Source organism: Leptonotus elevatus, chromosome 18, assembly GCF_054856555.1.
Source record: "Leptonotus elevatus isolate MCC_2025b chromosome 18, RoL_Lele_1.0, whole genome shotgun sequence".
In the NCBI taxonomy this organism is placed as follows: Eukaryota; Metazoa; Chordata; class Actinopteri; order Syngnathiformes; family Syngnathidae; genus Leptonotus; species Leptonotus elevatus.
Window position 1 is genome coordinate 11,097,844 of NC_141256.1, and position 17,468 is coordinate 11,115,311.

The 17,468-nt window shown below is 40.2% G+C and overlaps 2 protein-coding genes across 2 annotated transcripts; both read right to left on the bottom strand.

Annotated features, from left to right (window-relative positions):
- Nucleotides 1–1,889: 1,889 nt before the first annotated feature.
- On the bottom strand, nucleotides 1,890–5,524 carry vrtn (vertebrae development associated). The gene is made up of 3 exons (XM_086060406.1): nucleotides 5,364–5,524; nucleotides 4,153–4,466; nucleotides 1,890–4,024 (listed from the first exon to the last, which is right to left on the bottom strand). The coding sequence occupies exons 2-3, from the start codon at nucleotides 4,462–4,464 to the stop codon at nucleotides 2,333–2,335; spliced, it is 2,004 nt and encodes a 667-aa protein (XP_085916532.1). The 5' UTR covers nucleotides 4,465–4,466; nucleotides 5,364–5,524; the 3' UTR covers nucleotides 1,890–2,332.
- Nucleotides 5,525–9,171: 3,647 nt separating this feature from the next.
- Nucleotides 9,172–12,824, bottom strand: dicp3.1 (diverse immunoglobulin domain-containing protein 3.1). Its single transcript, XM_086060409.1, has 7 exons — nucleotides 12,731–12,824; nucleotides 12,343–12,603; nucleotides 10,779–11,075; nucleotides 10,663–10,716; nucleotides 10,472–10,579; nucleotides 9,632–9,672; nucleotides 9,172–9,564 (listed from the first exon to the last, which is right to left on the bottom strand). The coding sequence occupies exons 1-7, from the start codon at nucleotides 12,780–12,782 to the stop codon at nucleotides 9,460–9,462; spliced, it is 918 nt and encodes a 305-aa protein (XP_085916535.1). The 5' UTR covers nucleotides 12,783–12,824; the 3' UTR covers nucleotides 9,172–9,459.
- Nucleotides 12,825–17,468: the final 4,644 nt, after the last annotated feature.

Sequence of the window (17,468 nt, forward strand, 5' to 3'; positions counted from 1 at the left end):
GCGTCCCTCATTCTTTTGTTCACAAAGAACATACCCGCAGCTCTGGCGTAAACACATACAGACATATGCTAAATTGTCACAAGACCTTCCAACCCTCATTAATTCCACACCATCTACCCTACTGCTCACAACACACTTAGAAATCTGCTTGCCAAGTTTGCTTTTCTCCAATAAAAGTAAAAAGTTGGAGGCAAAATGCATTAGCATTCTGTGCTTGTTTAAGAGAAATAACTTGCATTGAAAATATTTTAATTTGGGAGAATTAATGGCAATTTGCCTTGACTTTTAAAACCTAAAAAAACAAAGCATGGACTTGATTAAAACATATCTCATTTCGAGCTCATTTTCACTTGAAGTTCACCTATCAAATACACTGCAGTATTGGCAAAATGTGTTTTAATATTTTCAGTATTCACGTTTTTGTACTGTACCCCCCCCCCCCCCCACTCGTCTAAACTTAGCATTCTGATTAATATTGTGTGTGTGGAATATGAGTTAAGCAGCAAAATCCACTCAGTTTTAGGGATCAAAATGGGTACTTTTTGCTGCTTGATTCATATTTGATAAACACAATATTAATCAGAAGATTGTCTTTAGACTAATGGGATTGCCTACAAGATATTTTTGCAAAGAACATTTTTGGGTTGGCTTCCCTTTTGTAATAGCTTTATTGCAGCACAATTGTAAGAAAATGTTAATTTTAGTCTCTGCTATATTCTGCAGCCAAAGTAACCGTGGCAAATATGTGGAAATGTACCAGTAATTTTCGGCCCTTTATTTATTAATTATCTTAATTCCAATTTAGCACTGGTTATGTTATTACAATCGACAGGCCGCTGGCTCATAGGCACTAAGGAGATGAATAAAAGTCCAATACCAGCCTTTTTGCAATAATGCTCTATTTTAATTAGGTCTGTCAAATTTAAAGTGTTAACTAATTAATTGATCGCATTAATCATGTATTAATGCAGATTAATCGCATATTAATTTTGACCGCAGATGATCCTTTAGCTGACAGTGGATGGGTTACGTTAAAGGTGGCACACTTTGTGTTTGACCAATAAACATAACTACATGCATTAAAGTAAAGTATTTGATAAATGTTTGCATATGACATTCAGAATATTTGTTCATGTCAAACTATTGGGATCTTCTTTTTTTTTTCATTTTAAATTGTGCAAGTAATTAACGGATTAAAAAAGTGACGAGGATGAGTATGTGCAGTGGAAAAAAAAAATTTGGGTGACGTCTTCATAACAGTAAATGGCGAAAAATTTAACAGGTGTTTTTTTTAATTTGGCGGGCAAAAATGAAGCGATGAATCAAAATTCTAATATGTGATTAATCTGATTTTTAAAATTAATTGTTTGACAGGTCTATTTTTAATAGTAATTTAGTAGTATGTGTAATATATTGGTGGTATCTTAGATTTTTGACGCTGAAATAAATATGACCAGATCGAGGATGCGAATTTTAAACTTGCACCTATCAAGCGCTTCACTTTTACATGCGAGTGGCGGTATCACTTGATCAAAGTGTCTGAGGCAACCCCCGCCCATTCTCTACACTTCTTGAACCCCCTTCACCAAAACACAACCTCTCCAGTCTTATCTCCACCACCTTGCATACAATTAAGACCCCCTCCCCCTCCCCCTCGTCCCCACCCTTGACCATTACCTTCATTAGCATGAGCACAATAAGCTGCACAGAAGAGGGAAAACACACAAAACCGCTGACCCGCTATTGTTAAATGATTGTTTACACATCCTATGCAGGCCATCGATACCGCCAGGTCCAGTTTTGCAAATTTTTCATGTTGGTGCACTAAAGGCTAGCAGTTTTTCTCGCCTACTAAAATAAATACAACTCAAGTCTGCGGCAGTTTTTATTTTCACACTAGGTGAGCACAAATGTAACACTGGACTTAGAAAAAAAAAAGTAGCTTATGAAAGGCAACTGAGAATAGGTAGTCTTGAAATGAGTGGTAGAAAAAAAGTTACATTCAAGTGTCTTCAGAATAAAGGTGCATTTGGTCAAAATGATACATTCACAGTGTTTTTTTGGTGCAAGTCACAATAATGTTGATTACTAAGCAAAAAAATACATACAGCTGAACTAAAAAATTGTAATAAAAACCCTGGCTCGTAGAAACAGTCAACATGATATGCAAAAAGCATACAACAACCAAAGAAAAGTAAAGGGTGCCTGGTCCGGAGCTTAGCGGGAGTCCAAGCTTTGAACTGCCTTTTGCCTGTAGGGCTTCAACACGCCCGCGTCTTAGTCACAGTGTTACACATGTGCAAATTTTCCAAATGCGGTGATGCGCCGGGCTTCAGCCGTGAACCAGCGACACCCCGTGATGCAGAGCCCGCTTCCACATGTAGTAGGTGGAACGCGGGGTGAAGGGAAAGTGGGAGCGGAACTCCTTGAACGTGGGGAAGGACTTCTCCTCGAAGCGCGTCTGCAGAAACAGCTTGGCCTTCGCTTTGAAGTTGGCCAGCGCCACCACGTCCACCGCCAGCCTCTGCGTGTCCGGCAGGGAGCACGCCAGGCCCTCGTTGGGACGCGGCTCGTTTAGGGGAGCCGCGCTGGAGCCGCGGCCGGCGTACGAGGGGATCTCTGCGAACGGGAGCGGCGCGTGATGATGTGCGATGTTGATGATCGGCGCCTCTTCAACCTTCGGGGCGGGGGCATTGACCTCCGTCACCCTCCGCTTTGTGTTTCCGTTCCTCCACAGCCAGAAGAAGCAGAGGGACAACGTTGGAAACCTGAGCTTGAACTTGCTCAGGGACAATTTGGACTTCTGGACCAGCAGCTTGGCCACATCCCTGAGTTGCTTCTTACTCACGTACGCCACCCGGAAACTTCTGTGCGTATGCCTGCAGATTCTCGAGCGCGGCGCTGCTTCGCCGACGTTCTGCAACACCGGCGAGATGCTTTGAGGACTTTGGCTCTTGTCGCCGTCCGAGCTGTCCGAGCTGCTGGCTTTGTAGCCTCCAATGAACAGCATGGCCTCCTTCCTCCAGTTGTAGTAGGTGGACCTGGAGATGCCGGGAAAGTTGCGCTTGAAGAGCCTGAAGGGAAACGAGGCGTTGGTGGCTATGCAGTTCTGCAAGCAGCGTTTGGCTTGCTGCATGTGGGCGACGCTCTGCGCCCGCTCCAGATCCGCCATGCTGAGGCCGAACATTCCGGCCACGCTGTCTTGTTGGTCCAACTCTTCCCGTCTGAGCTCCGGCGAGGACCAGGCTTCCTGCTCCGTGCTCTCGCCGGGACTGACCTCGCCCGTGGACGACGACGTGGAGAAGGTGCCGCCCGATTTGAGGAGCTCCTGCTTCCAGTTGTAGTAAGACGATCTGGAGATTTCCGGGAAGAACTCCTTGAACTGGTGCAGCGGGATGAGCTTCCCTCCCAGGTAGCACGCCTGCAGGAAGTACTTCGCCTCGTAGCGGGCCGTGGACTTCTTGCAGTGCTCCTGAGACTGCCTCTTCCAGCGGTAGAAGGTCCTCTTCGTGATGTTGTACTTGTCCTTCAGACTCGGGTATGAGAACTGGGAGTCTTGGTTGAGGAGCTCCTCGCTCTTGGGACTCTTTGAAGCGAAATCGCTGACGTGGACGAAGGCCACGAAGTGATCTGGTCGGAACAAAGTCTCGGATTGCATCTCGCCGGACCACATGATGTGGAGGGTTTGAGGCTCGCACTCTCTGGGCCAAGTCCTGGGCCGGATGATTCGGTTGAAGTAGTATCGGATCTTATGGTTGAACATGGGGTAGATGGAGTAGATGTTCACCTCGAGCACCGACGCCAGCGCGTACACATGCCACATGTTGGCGTACGAGTCGGGGAAGCACGAGGCCTTGACGTCGGCGTCAAAGATGGCCTCCAGGACGCCGGCGGACAGCTTGATCATGGCCTCAGACTCCTCGGCGCAGAGGCTGAAGCGGACCGCCTGGAGCATCATCTTGGAGTCGATCATCCCGGACAGGTAGTACCTCTTCCACAGGACCATTTCTGCAACCGTCCTTACCTGGTGGTGTAAAAACAAAATCCGATTAGATTTTTTTTTTCCTCCCCATCTTGACCACCAAAGTAAGCCTACTATATCCTTTTCACCAAAAACTAGTCCAGTATACATCAATGGCAATGGACTCTCACCTGCAGCTCCAAGCTCAGCCCACTGTTGCCCACCAGCAGCATGCTGGCCGCGTCAAACAGCAGGTTGCCCTTTCCTTTGCATCGTAGCGGCAGGAGGTCCGCAGGGGCATCCCGCGGGTACAGGCCCTGGGCGACGTCGTCCACGCCGACCCAGTCGGGAAAGTTCTGGCAGGGCGGGCGGGCCAGCGGGAAGGGAGCCAGGAGCCGGTCCACCTCCAGGGCTTTCAGGGTGAGCGCTTCCAGGCCCGAGCTCTCCGTGGCCTCCTGGAGCTCTCTCAGGATGGACAGCACCACCTCGTTCCGCTGGATCATGACTGTCGGACATCGCGGAAGCAGGGAAACGATCAATTGTGTTCAGTGTTCTCGCGCTATATTGCAGATTTTTTCAGCACCTTTATAGGGACAATGACATTATTAAAGAATTAAGTCTGATTGTTATCTAGAGTGACATCTTTTCATTAGGTTCCCAACAGAGCTAAAATGGCCGTAAAAGAAAGAGGAAGGATTATAAAGGAAATAAATGTGTTTCATCTATCTGGGAACCATATTTGGCTACTGAAGTCGGTATTCAAAATGAATCCTGCACACCTCATTATGCAATGGAACTATCTCACTAGTTAAACATAACGCACAGTAACTAAACAGTTGTAATTGGTTGAGGTCAAAATTTACAATAGGTTCCCTACAGCGGGCTAAATCACAGCTAGTTTATCCAACACAATCAAAAACTTGCAAAACTACTTTTTACTGATCGACTTTGTCTTTGACAGCAAACGTCATTCTTCAGGATGAACTATGTTTAATTAAGATGGGAATTCAAAATCGAAACCGCACACGTCATATGAAACAACAGAGCAACTTTTAGTACTTAGTAAAATGCATTCAATAATTTATATTTCATAGAGGTTCATGGTCAGGTTCCCTAAAAAGAGCTAAATTGCAGATTTTGCAATCAACTTAATTAGAAAAACCTGTAATTAATGCGCGCAGGAATGAATTTAGTTCGTTAAGGTTGTTGTAACGTCAAATCCATGTCATCTCTCGATGACTCCATTCAAATGCAACTCGAGCAAACGTATGCATCGCCACGCAAACTCGTCGTTCATTTTGCAAACTTGAACGACCTCAAAAGGCAAACGAAATGGCCCGTGAAACTTTTCAACAACAATGACAAACATTTCACGCGAGAAAAACAACGTGCAAATCCAAACCTGCAGCGATGCGTTGATGTCGCGGAGGAATCGAAAAGCAAAAACTTGCGAGGACTTGCAAAAAAGTTTGCTCGCGCTGCCTCGTCCTACTCCATCGCGCGCGTCAAAGGTGACAATGCGGCGCAGCCAAGAAACCTCCTCAGGAAATTGTCAATCGGTGGAAGGGGGGAAAAAAAGTGCTCCTCCTTCCTCTTTCCTCCTCCTCCTCCTCCTCCTCCTCCTCCTCCTCCTCCTCGCGGTGGTGCAGTCAGGGTCAACTTCAATGTGAAGTGTTAACAAAAGGACAGTCCCCGTGGGGGACTTTGAGTTTGAGCAACATGTTATTTTGTCAACAGTTCAAGGTTACGTGTCAGCTGTGCTTGGAATTAAAGTGCATTTTGTTCCTCACAGCTATTGCAAACTCAAAATGTTTAGAGTGTTTTGGCTCTTGAACGCTGCTTGTTGTTGAGATTTTGTTAAGCATTAAAGAAGAAAAGAAAGAAACAAACCTCTTTCTTTTTTTTTGACCATTATTATTTTTTTACCACATTTAAATCTATTAATCCAAACAGACTCTGATTAATCCATTATGTCATATTTTATTTTTATTTTTATAAATAAATACTCATAAATGTTTAGTTTGTTGCATTGCATTAAGAATGTTTTAATTTATAGTTTGATTTGTTTTCATGGTCGAGCATGTTTTCATTTTATTTTTATGGTGGCCCATCACATTATAATGTTCATATTATACTTCAAAAAACAACAACATTTTAAGCCAATACCGAGTCCAATATTTTACTAAATAAAATTACCGTAAGTGTTTAATTTTACAACAGAGGGTAAAATATAAAAACAATTGGAAGATTATTATTATTAATAATAATATTGGGGGGTATTTTTGGGGACGAGGGATTGTTTAAATCTGTGTAATATATCCGTGTGTAAAAAGAAAGAAAGACAGACGGAAAGAAATCCACAATAAATCGGTAATTAATTTTGATTTTAAAATCGCTAATACAGCCAAACCACTGTTGAGGCCCTAAAATATACATAAATATATAATATAATTTTACTTTATTTTTAATAGGATTTCATAAAGTCCATGCTGTACTTGTGCTTTAAGATACGACTTTAACTTGTTCCTTGACCATGCTCGTAAACCGAAACACTCTGATCGCAAATCATCTTTCCCGATGGAAACAAATGCAAATGCAATGTGTTAGTAATAAGGCAAATAGCACATTATAGTATTACATTATTTAAAAAATAGCATAACATATTCAAATGGCATGCGGCTTCTTTTGGTGTCCATCGCATTAGCCACCGGGGGGCAGTATAATGTAGTCATGGGAACAAACGAATAAGAGTTTCACAACTACTGTAAGTGAATGCACTGAAGTCATATTAGTTGCAGATGATAAAGAATGTATCATAGATGATGTTTGCTAGCCCATCTATTCCATTTTCCATTATGCGTGACCAATAAACTGGTGAAATTTAATGCAAAGATTGGTGATTGTTTTAAAACACACCAGATTTTAGTATATTTGTTTTATGTTTAGTTTGACTGTAAACTTCAAATTCAAAGTATGTTCTTGTTGGGAAGTGTTAGGTTCACTGCATAATGTGATTGTATTTAAAAACAATTTTTTAAAGCCATATAGTTTCATGAGTTAGTAAGTAGTTAAGTAACTGATGACCAAAAATGTAACGTAATGCACAAAATGAGTTTGGCACCTGCAAAGTTATTTGGTGTTCATCCAAATAAGCTGTGGTCAGCTATCTACTGCGTGTGTGTGTGTGGGGGGGGGGGGGGGGTGAGAGTCCTGTTTGTGGATTGGAGCGGAGAGCGTTCAGACTGGGCGTGGAACTCGGCCTCCACTTTTTTAACACCTCTCACCTCTCTCTTGTGTCTATTGCAGGATTTCGCTCATCAAGGCCCTTTTGTTCCACGCACAACCCCCCCCCAAGTTACTCACACGCGCACACACGACAGCAGGGGACTGCAACATTTGGCCCCCGCTGACCCATCAGACAAGCTGGTGCCTGGCTTGGACAGGCTTCGCGGCTTTGACCTTATCAGTTGATCGTGTGACCTAACACACACGCACAATGCATAGGTGAGTAAATGATGCATGTCATCTTTTCCATGGTTGAATGGTTGCAAAGTGTGTCAAAAGCATGTGGTATGTTTTTTTTTTTGTGGTACGCTCGCTAAAGGTTTTTGAAATGACAATGGTGAAATCGTTGTGCAAGGCACACAAGAAGTGCATCACTTGGAGGTTTGAAAGAGTCACCGTGTTCCTTCGAGCCGTTTTAATGACCTCCGACAAAGACGCTTTTGTTTAGGGTTCCAGGGTTTTCACACTTAAATGCATCACACAAAATATTGTACTAACAGTTTAAAAAAGTTTTATATATATATATATATATATCAAAAAACAGAAATAATATCCCAAGATACAGAAAAAACTGAAAAAAAATATATATAATGAAAAACTAAAACAAAAAAATCCAATAAACAGAATATATTCTGAAAACCAGAAACTAAAATGATTTAAATAGAAAATAGTTTATTCCTAAAACAGTTATTCTAAAAACAAACAAGTTATTAAAAACAGATTTTAAAAAAAAAACATTCAGGAAAAACTGACTTTTTTCCACAATAAAAAAACAGAAAAATTATTCAATAAAAAATAAATACATAAATAATAATAATAATTCTTCTTGTTATTATTATTATTATGTGAAAACAGAAACTAAAAATAATATTTTTTTAAACAATCAGCAAAAAAAAAAGTGAAGGCTATATGCTTCCATAATCGACGTAATACTTAAATAATATTGTCTTTCATTGAAATATTTGGGCTATTTGTAGCACATTACAACACATATTTGTTTTTTAATTCATGAACAATTTTTGTCACGATATTTGCTTTCAATTCAATGGCCATTGTGCTGCTCCTTCTGTTGTGTGCACTTTGGCCACCTGCAGGCACTATAATACTGACATACAGATACGCTGTACACGGACATCATCACTCTTGAGTTTGCCGCAGTAATATTAGTCATTTTTTGTAGACTATGAAGAAATATGCCTGTGAGTGTTGTTATTCTATCCGTCTGCATGTGCTATTTGTGTTGCTTCAAGAGTTATAATTTGCCAGTCTGCCTATGGTGTTTTGTGCTGTTTTGTTAGCATTAAGCTAATAAAAGCAAAGTCTCTTTTGTTTATTAGTCAACTTCAGCTCGGAGTGGCAATCAGCCTAATAATAGCAATGATCTTATTTTTGGAAGAATTTGTCTGCCAAACTGCTCGTTGTTGTGACGTGCCTTGGGTTCACTGCCACTGTGCAGCGCTCGTATCGCAAACGCTCAAAAATCTTGTAAGGTGGCTCGCTCGTATCTTAAGAAGACACCACTAATATTCCCAAAGTTTCTCTTCCTACAAACATTTCCGCTCTCACTTATCTTTTCGACCCCCCCACTCACCTCTTTCTCGCTTTCTGTCACGCACACACACACACTCTGAGGTGTGGAGATGCACTGTGAACAACACAAGAGTGGGCTGACTAAAAAGCATTTAAAATGCAAATCGGGCAAAGGCTGGGACCGGCTCCGGCAGGCTCTCTCGCCTGCTGAGACTGTGTTCCAGTGTATGCGTGTATGGCTGCGCAGGTGTGACCTCGTGTGTGCGTGCGTGTACGCAAATGCAGGCTTAAGTTAAGTCAATAAAGCAAAAAAAAAAAAAATGTTTCCAAATAATTTTTGCAGCTTTTGTTAAGAGAATAGTCATATGTTTTTGAGGAAAATATAAAGTCACAGCTCCATAACAAACTTTTTTTTTTATTTTGCAAGGGGGAAAAAAGAGAGAGAGAAAAAAAATTTGATTTTAAAATCTAAAAACAAAACAAAAACTAGAATAACAGAATGTTCACTTCACGCCAGGGAGAAAACAGAAAATCAGGAAGTCACTCTTGTCAAATGACAAAAAAAAAAGGGGAACTGGTATGTCTTGAGGTAGACTTTTCAAATACATAACATATAAATACTTAAGCAGACACATGTACAACAAAAACAATCTTCTGTGCACATAAACACGCATAAAGGACTACTAGTAGCGAATGCAAGCATATTCTGTATCTTGGCCCTGAGAGAAAGACACACTTTGCGCACCATCGGGCAGGACCACATCCGCATAAACGACGTCATCCGCCACCTGTGATTACATTGAACTCAGTTTGTACGCTCCCACATTATATGAATTAGGTTGAGGGTTGACTTACATGGTTGTGAATGGCTGTGGGACAAGAAGCTCCCGGCAGATCTGAAATCATCATTTGCATAATGTCATACAAAAATGGGCAACTATATTCTACGACTAAAATGTAAACAATTTGTGAGGACCTATTTTAATATCGTCCCGCCTCCCCTTTATTGTGAGTGTAATTCCACTGTTGATGGCAAATGGCAGCACTTCCTTTAGTTTGATACTAAATTTGACTAAAGAAGAAGAATTGAAACAGGAAGTATTTCAGATCACCGTATTTTTTTCAGAAGATTATCAAAGGTCACATTCCTACTTTTTACGCCTACAAAATGCAACAGTTCAATTTATAATGTGCATCTTTTGGCATTTTTATTGATGCATATTGTGAGATGCAAAGTTAAGTTTGTTGGTTTGGGGGGAAAACAGCAAATTTTATTTGATGCTATTGCTAGCTATATATCAGGTTTATCTCTGCTTATATTTTGTTATTTATATTCTGTTTATTACTATTTTATGACTATTTTAAGGTCTCTTTGCAGTTTCTTTTAGTCATTTGCAAGGTTATTATAGTTAAGGAAAACTGTGAAACACCTAAAACTAAAATTTAACAAATGCTTCTTTCTTTTTTTTACCAAAATATGTCAGTTAAGATACATGAGTTTTCGGTACAGTATTGCTGTACGTCCATACAGAAGCACTCGACAAACACTTCACACTAAAATTAAAGCTAATAACTTAATAAAACTAATAACTAAATAAAACAAAGCATTTTCCCAAAATAATAATAACTAATAAACTTGCTCTAAAAACGAATTAAAACTTAATCCCAAACTATTTTAACACCGTCACTACTTACTACTCGCTGCCTTTCTTCGCCGGACCACAACAAACATGGCGGCCAAAGCGGTCAACGTGGCGCACGCCAACACCGCCACCACCACGGTGACTTTGTAGCGGCTGTCACCTGGAAACATGACACGGATGTCACTTCTGTGGCATACATTTATAATTAGTCATTTTTAAAACTGAGTGGACTTCATTCCATACCTTGAGGTTCTACTTCTTTGAAGTTGGAGTCTCTTCTTCCCTTCCCTTTGGCAACTAAACAAGCAAATTTGTGTTATTTGTAGTTTAAAATAATTACAGTTCTGTTCGTGCCACACCTGGTACTTGGACTCGCATCTCTGCCGACGTCCAGGTGTTTTGTCCCATTGTAGCCTGGCACCTGAACGCCTCGCTCCCGGGAGCTTGCAAGTTGACCGTCAAGGTTACGTCGCATGGGGACAATCGTGATATGCGATAGCGCAAGTTGTCGCTAACCTCCTGGTTGGCTTGGTCCAACCAGGTCAAGCGCACGTCAGACCGCTGACTTTTAAAGCAACGGCCCAGTGTCAAGAAGGACAGCAGGGTGCACTGGAAAGACACGCCAAAGCCCGGCGGCCCTTTAAACACGGGCGCTTCTAAAAGAAACCACAAATGAACATTCATTTTCATTTTATATCTTTTTTTCTCATCTGGGACTTTTTTTTACATATCATTTTTATTTTAAAATTCTGACTTTATTGTAGTGTGGCAAAATTTTACCATTTTGGTGTCCACTTTTAAAATGATGACATTTTGGCATGATACACTCTTTTTTTTGAAAGTTCAAAAACTTAATAATATGAGTAACTTTAGCATTTATTTTTGTAATATATTCACTTCAGACTTTCATCTTTCAGTTAAAAAAAACTTATATACTGACAATTAAGACTTGAAACGATTTTTCATACGGCATTATTTTATTTTATTTTTTTGGTCGAATACATACATGACATGACATAACTGTAATAATAAAACAATTACTTTTATCACTGCTACTGGTACTGCTAGTATTGTGGTGGCTGCCAATACCAGTCACAGATACTTAAGGCAAACATTGTTTTTGTTTTTTAATTCAGAGATCAAGTAAGTCCTTCTTGGCAGTAGTTGGCGCTATACTGTGGCAGTTTGACACATCATATTTTTTTGCTATTTTCTCAAATTAAATTTGAAATGTCAAAAGTACAAGTACTCAGTATTGGTGAGTACTCAAAGTTAATACTCATACTGGTATTGGTCTGAAAAAAAGTATTGTACAGCCCATTGTAATACAATAATAAAAATGGTTTCTTCAAACAAAACAAAATATTTAATTCTCCCCAAAATATTAAATAGTTCGAGAAATGCTTCTTTTTTTTCTTCTTAAAAAATATATATTATTAACTTTCTTTCTGTAAAGATATACAATTTATGGAAAATAAAAATACAAATTTTCTAAGACATATAGGCAAATATAACTGCATTATTGTTAAATCTGTACTCTTTTTGTCTTACTTAAAGAAAAAAAGATTTGATTTTAAAATCCTTTCTTCTCAAAAAATTATGAAATTTTGCTCATAAATTTGGGATTTTTTTCAGATTAAAAAAAATGTTATGTCAAAAAACAAAACAAAAAAGAAACCCTTTCTAAAAAAATATATCTAGAAAAAAGCATGATTTGTGAAGTCATATTTCCAACGTAATGCACGTCATGTTTACATGCAATTCTTGTCAAAATATGTTTTCCTTGTAATATACTTCATCGTCTTCTAAATCTGATTTTTATTCTTGTAACACTTATTACATACAGGTAATCTTATGCCCCCCCCCCCCCCCCCCATTATTAAATTTCACCTTCAAGTGTCCAAGCATTGCAATTTTACTGACCATTTTGAGGTGTGAAGGCATCATCAATTATTCTGCAGTAGTGAGTTCCAATGTTGTCTTCTGTCAGACGTGGGAGCTTCTTTGTGCATTTTAGGTCCTGATCGTCGTCTCCCGGCGATTTCATCATCTCTCCGTTACTCGCTATCACCACATCGACGGCGCTTTTAGTTTTCGGGCTAAATCTCCAAATGTGATAGCACGCCAAATTGTCGCACGGAAACGTGAACGTCAAGCTGATCGGCTCACTGTCGCCATTGATGCCTGCAAGAGTTGGTGTGCAATAGACTAGAGTCAATAGGACTATTGGTGGCAACTTTAACAAAAAAAAAAAAACTCAAATATTTCCTTTTTTCATCCATATATATACACAGTATACAAATATCATTACCTGCGATGATTAGAGGAAGCAGGAGGAGCCTCATGGCGAAGTACTCGAGCATCCTGAGTGTGTGTGCTCAAGTGTCCAAATCCTCGCCCGAGTCATTCTGTCGTACTTCCTGCCTTTGCATGCAACTTCCTCGAACAAACTGCTGCTGAGGGCAGACTTAGTGACGTCATTGAGTACTTTTAGTACAGCAGGAGTGAACATATTTGGTTAACTGGGAGATTATTATTCATATATGATGTTATTTCAACTAAACTGCACAGTGGTGCCTTGAGATATGAGTTCAGGGCATTCTGTGACCACGCCTTCCTTATATCAAATCATCTTTGCTCATTGAAATGAATACAAATTATTTCTTTCAACAATATTGTGGTTTCTGGATGCTAGGAACTATTCTGCTGCCATTTATTTAAAACGTTCAAACAGCATTTGTGACATTCAGAGACCGAAAATGTCTTTCAGACGTTGAGATCAAAAGGCAACAGACAGTTTTGAAGTTGGCCAGCAGATGGCAGTAACACACTTTTTAAATTCCTAATACTTTTAAAATTCCTAATAAAGATGAATGAGGTCATTCATTTTCTCAAAAATAATAATAATAATAATAATAATAATAAAATAACATAAAATATAATAAAAAAATACAATTACATTTTAAAAAATGAATAAAAAAAAATAAAAAAATAGGCCTACTACTGGTCCCCATATACAGAACAGGATTAGGGCCAGTGAAAGAAAAAAAAAAAGGTCGTCCGGATTCTGACTTTTATCTCAGAATTTTCACTTAACTGTTCCTTGCAATAAATTTAACAACTTACTTAACAACTTAAAAACCAACAGACCATAAATAGCTAAAAAACAAACAAAAAAACAACTGTATTTATTACAAATAACAGGTAAATGTTTTACACTTCTTAATAACAAATTGCAGATCCATTTATCACGATTATATGTAACAAAAAACAACAAAAACGCCAGCAGGACTGCAGAACCGGATCTCGCATTTGGGGGATGTATTATATATCAAATTAGCGGCCCCAGAGACAGCTGATATGTTTTTCACAGATCATATTTATCATTTACGACTGTCGAGTCATGATGACTGTTTCTTTTTTGTTTTGGGGGGGGGGGGGGGGGATCGCAAACTCGCCCGGACGTAGTTTTTAACAGAAGGCCGTAACCACGGATGGTTGGGTCTTTGCCGTTATGCAACACTTAAGGATGTCGTCCAGACGGCAGTGTAATCAAACACGGTTGACTTGAAGGGTCACTGAGGTTTAGGCTGGCTTGCTTTTTACCTGGCGAATTCTGCTCATTTCAGCTCTGTTTGCATTCACTACACTGACTTTAATTGAACAAAGTTATTGTAATTTCCTGTTAATGGACCGAAGTTTAGCACTTCTACATGTATTATTCATTTGTACAATCTGTTGGATTTGGAATGAAGACTCCTTTTTCGATTTAATCACGGTTGGATTTTTCAACAAATCAGCAGGCGTCGGCGCTGCCAGTTCACAGCAGCTCTTTGGCTGGAAGGGAAGGGATGTGTCATTGCAAAGAGGCTAAAAAGAAGTGAATAGCAACTGGAGGGGACCCAAAAGGATGAATTTTTCAAGCTCAATACAGTTGGCCGTTTGAATGCGCCGGACTTGGCTCGTTGTCGAGGAAGGAACTTCGTCCTCGATGGACTCTTTCACTTCCTGGTATACCGCAAAGGGGATGGTGCCAGACGGTAGCAAGAAAAACAAAAAAAGGGGGATATACCGTATTTCATCAAATAGTGTCCTCCACTTGATTAGTCTCGCAATCAACTTCTGGGTGTGATGTCCACTGCGCCCAGTAGAGGGCGGTAACATTTAGAAAAACAAAATTATTAATTATTCCCAACAGTCCATTCTCTTCAATTTGTTGGAGTTGTCCTGGCTGCACTGTTTCCATTAATGTGCACGCTAGATTATTTTTTTTTTGGGTGGTCCAATCAGAGTTGAGCCTCTTTATGTTGCCATGCTAATCTAATCTGCCCACAGCCTTTAGAATGAGTAGTCCTGGCCAATGTGACTTTGATTGCTAATAAAGTTTAATTCACATTACGACTCCTTGTGCTAGCTAGCTAGCTGCCTAGCTCGGGAGCTAGCTAGCTAGCACAAGGGGCTAAAGCCATACCGTGGCAGGTTTTTTACTTTCTGGGCCTGGATTTGACACCTCTGTTAACAGTGGGACTATTTATTTAACCAATCAGATTTCAGATGGCCCTTGATGAGGTTGCCGTTTTTCGTCCCCCGATTGGCCGCACAGCAAAAATGTCTTACAGCTAACTTCACGCATGGCGGGAAAAATTCAGACAAGTGTATTTTTAAATAATCATCGCCACGTCACAAAGCTTTATCACCTCTCTCAAGTAGAAATTAGTCCCAGTTGAGATTTTGGAGGAAATACCAAAAACAATTCTGTATGTTGTTGCGGGTAAAACGATATACAAATGTTACTTTTCATCCATGCTTGAATTTGCTTCCAAGTGACTCATAGCCTTCATTTTGGCCCTTAAAAGAAATTATCTAACGGTCAAAGAATCTTCATCTGCGCTTCAGCCAACAGTGAAGCAATCGAGGCAAGGATCTATGAGCTGACAAATACGATACAAGCGCTAATCGGAAAGCCACTTTAAAGGATAATATGTAACAGACATGCTTGTATGGATTAATAACTTCAACGACAACAATATGGATCTTGTCAATCACTCAATATATTAGGTACACCTGCACTACAGCTTCATTTGTACAGCTTTTTTTGACCTTGTTGACCCCCAAAGCCAAAAGAATAAACAACTCGTCCGTTTGGTAGTCTTCACCGGTCAAAGGAAGGTCATTTTCAAAACGGCTTGCTCTCTGCCTGGCTTCCCAGTTGACAGTCTCAGTGAGATCATGCGCCACACACCAAATGGCGCAAGAATCTTTTCATTATTGCCGTCTGCTATGTTTCATTGTCTGTCTAAACATATGTCCACATGGAAAGGCTGGCGCTGCAGTCAGCACGGAAAAGATGAGTGGGTCACAACAAAATGGGTGTTGAAAAAAAATAATAATATGGAGGTAGATTCAAGGTCAATTCATTCAAGTGGCTATCGTGGCGTCTTACGCAGAGACCCGAGCAAGTTTGGATAACGGGACTTTTGTTTGTTTAAGAGATAAGTACACAAACTGCCAGAGGATTTTCCACACATTTTTCCAAAACAGATGTAATCTATGGCAGTGGATATGAACTAATAGGCCCCAAAACGAAGGCATCAAAGGATCCTCGCCACCGTCTTAAATAATTTCACACTCCCTTAGCGACACTATATCCTATTATTAGGTTCAGATTGTCCATGTGGCTTTCTTCTCTTTCCATTCTCTCACAGTGAGTTGTTCTAAAAGTATGTTTGGATGGCAGTACTGTTATGTCTGTAAGTTATACGACTGCAAAATAGCAACGGCTCGGCCGGACAGTTCAAGATGAGAATTGAGCTTTTTTTTTTTTTTTTGGGAGTGGGGGTTAATGGATTGCAATGAAATCAAAACAACAGTCCTTGCATTGATGCAGCAATTTACTCTAGCACTGAAACTCAAACAGGAGCAGCAAATTGCTGGAAAATCGTCCAGTTAGGAATATGATCTCGTTTAACATCTCATAAAATGGTCCCAAGGACGCTGACGTGATTCAACATCTTCGGGGGGGCTCCACGTGAGTGACCTCATCGTCGCCAGCCGCTCTGCAGAGGTCACGAAAAACACAAACATGATGCAAAACAGTACTCCACAAAACATTGGTCGCGAATGAATTAAGTGCTGCTTCAAATCAGCCGTCCTGGTCGGAGCATGCAGACGGCTCCCGTTGCTGTGGGACTTTTCCGTCTCCGGCTGTGGACTCTGGCCAGTCCGCATTAAGAAAAGCAGGCACCATATCCGGCCTCCACAATGGAGGATACATTTCAACACACAAGTTAGGTCCAGATTCCAGAAATATTTGGACAGTGGCAGAGTTGCTATGGTTTTGCCTTTCTACGCCACCGCAATGGCTTTGACAGAAAGCAACCGTCAACAATATTCTGAAGGAGGTTGGCGTGTCATTGTCAATATCTACGTTGTCTAGTAAGGTAGTACAAATGTTTTGTTAATGTACATAACAAAGTACGATTTTATCTCTACAATAAACACTTTTTCACAGATTAAATTTTTTTATTTTATTTTATGATATAATTTCACTTTGGGCAACTCGGTGGCAGCACTCGATTGTGTTAACACTAAATTTGTAAGAACAGAAAACAGGAAGCGTTTCAAGATCAGCCTCATTTTTGCTGGTGCTCAACCCTCTATCATCCTGTGTTTTACGCCTACAGAAATCAATAGCTGTCGGTTAATTTCCTCATGTACATTTTTGTGCGTGTTTTTTTTATTTGTGTCGTGAGATTATAAGTTTGTTAGTTTGGGGGGAAAAGCGATGTGTCTACTGTAAACACAGGGTTAACGAGATGTACAGGCTAACATGCTAGCTCATTTCTAACTGAACCACTGAACTATCCATCCATATATCTTCTCTATCACGTATCCTCACTAGGGTGAACCAAACGGACAAACAAAAATGACGATGAATCCAATGCACCCAATTGAAAGTCTCGTTGAAAATTGTGATCGTGATTTTAAACTAATGAATGGCATTTCAAGTTATTTCACTGGCGAAAATCAATTGGCTTTATGCATAAACT

Coding starts and splice junctions, on each gene's coding strand:
- dicp3.1 (XM_086060409.1), bottom strand. CDS start 12,782: ATGCTCGAGTACTTCGCCATGAGGCTCCTCCTGCTTCCTCTAATCATC. Junction 10,717..10,778: donor GATGCGAGTCCAAGTACCAG/GTGTGGCACGAA, acceptor TTGCTTGTTTAG/TTGCCAAAGGGAAGGGAAGA. Junction 9,673..10,471: donor GCGAAGAAAGGCAGCGAGTA/GTAAGTAGTGAC, acceptor TGATGATTTCAG/ATCTGCCGGGAGCTTCTTGT.
- vrtn (XM_086060406.1), bottom strand. CDS start 4,464: ATGATCCAGCGGAACGAGGTGGTGCTGTCCATCCTGAGAGAGCTCCAG. Junction 4,025..4,152: donor GGCTGAGCTTGGAGCTGCAG/GTGAGAGTCCAT, acceptor TTACACCACCAG/GTAAGGACGGTTGCAGAAAT.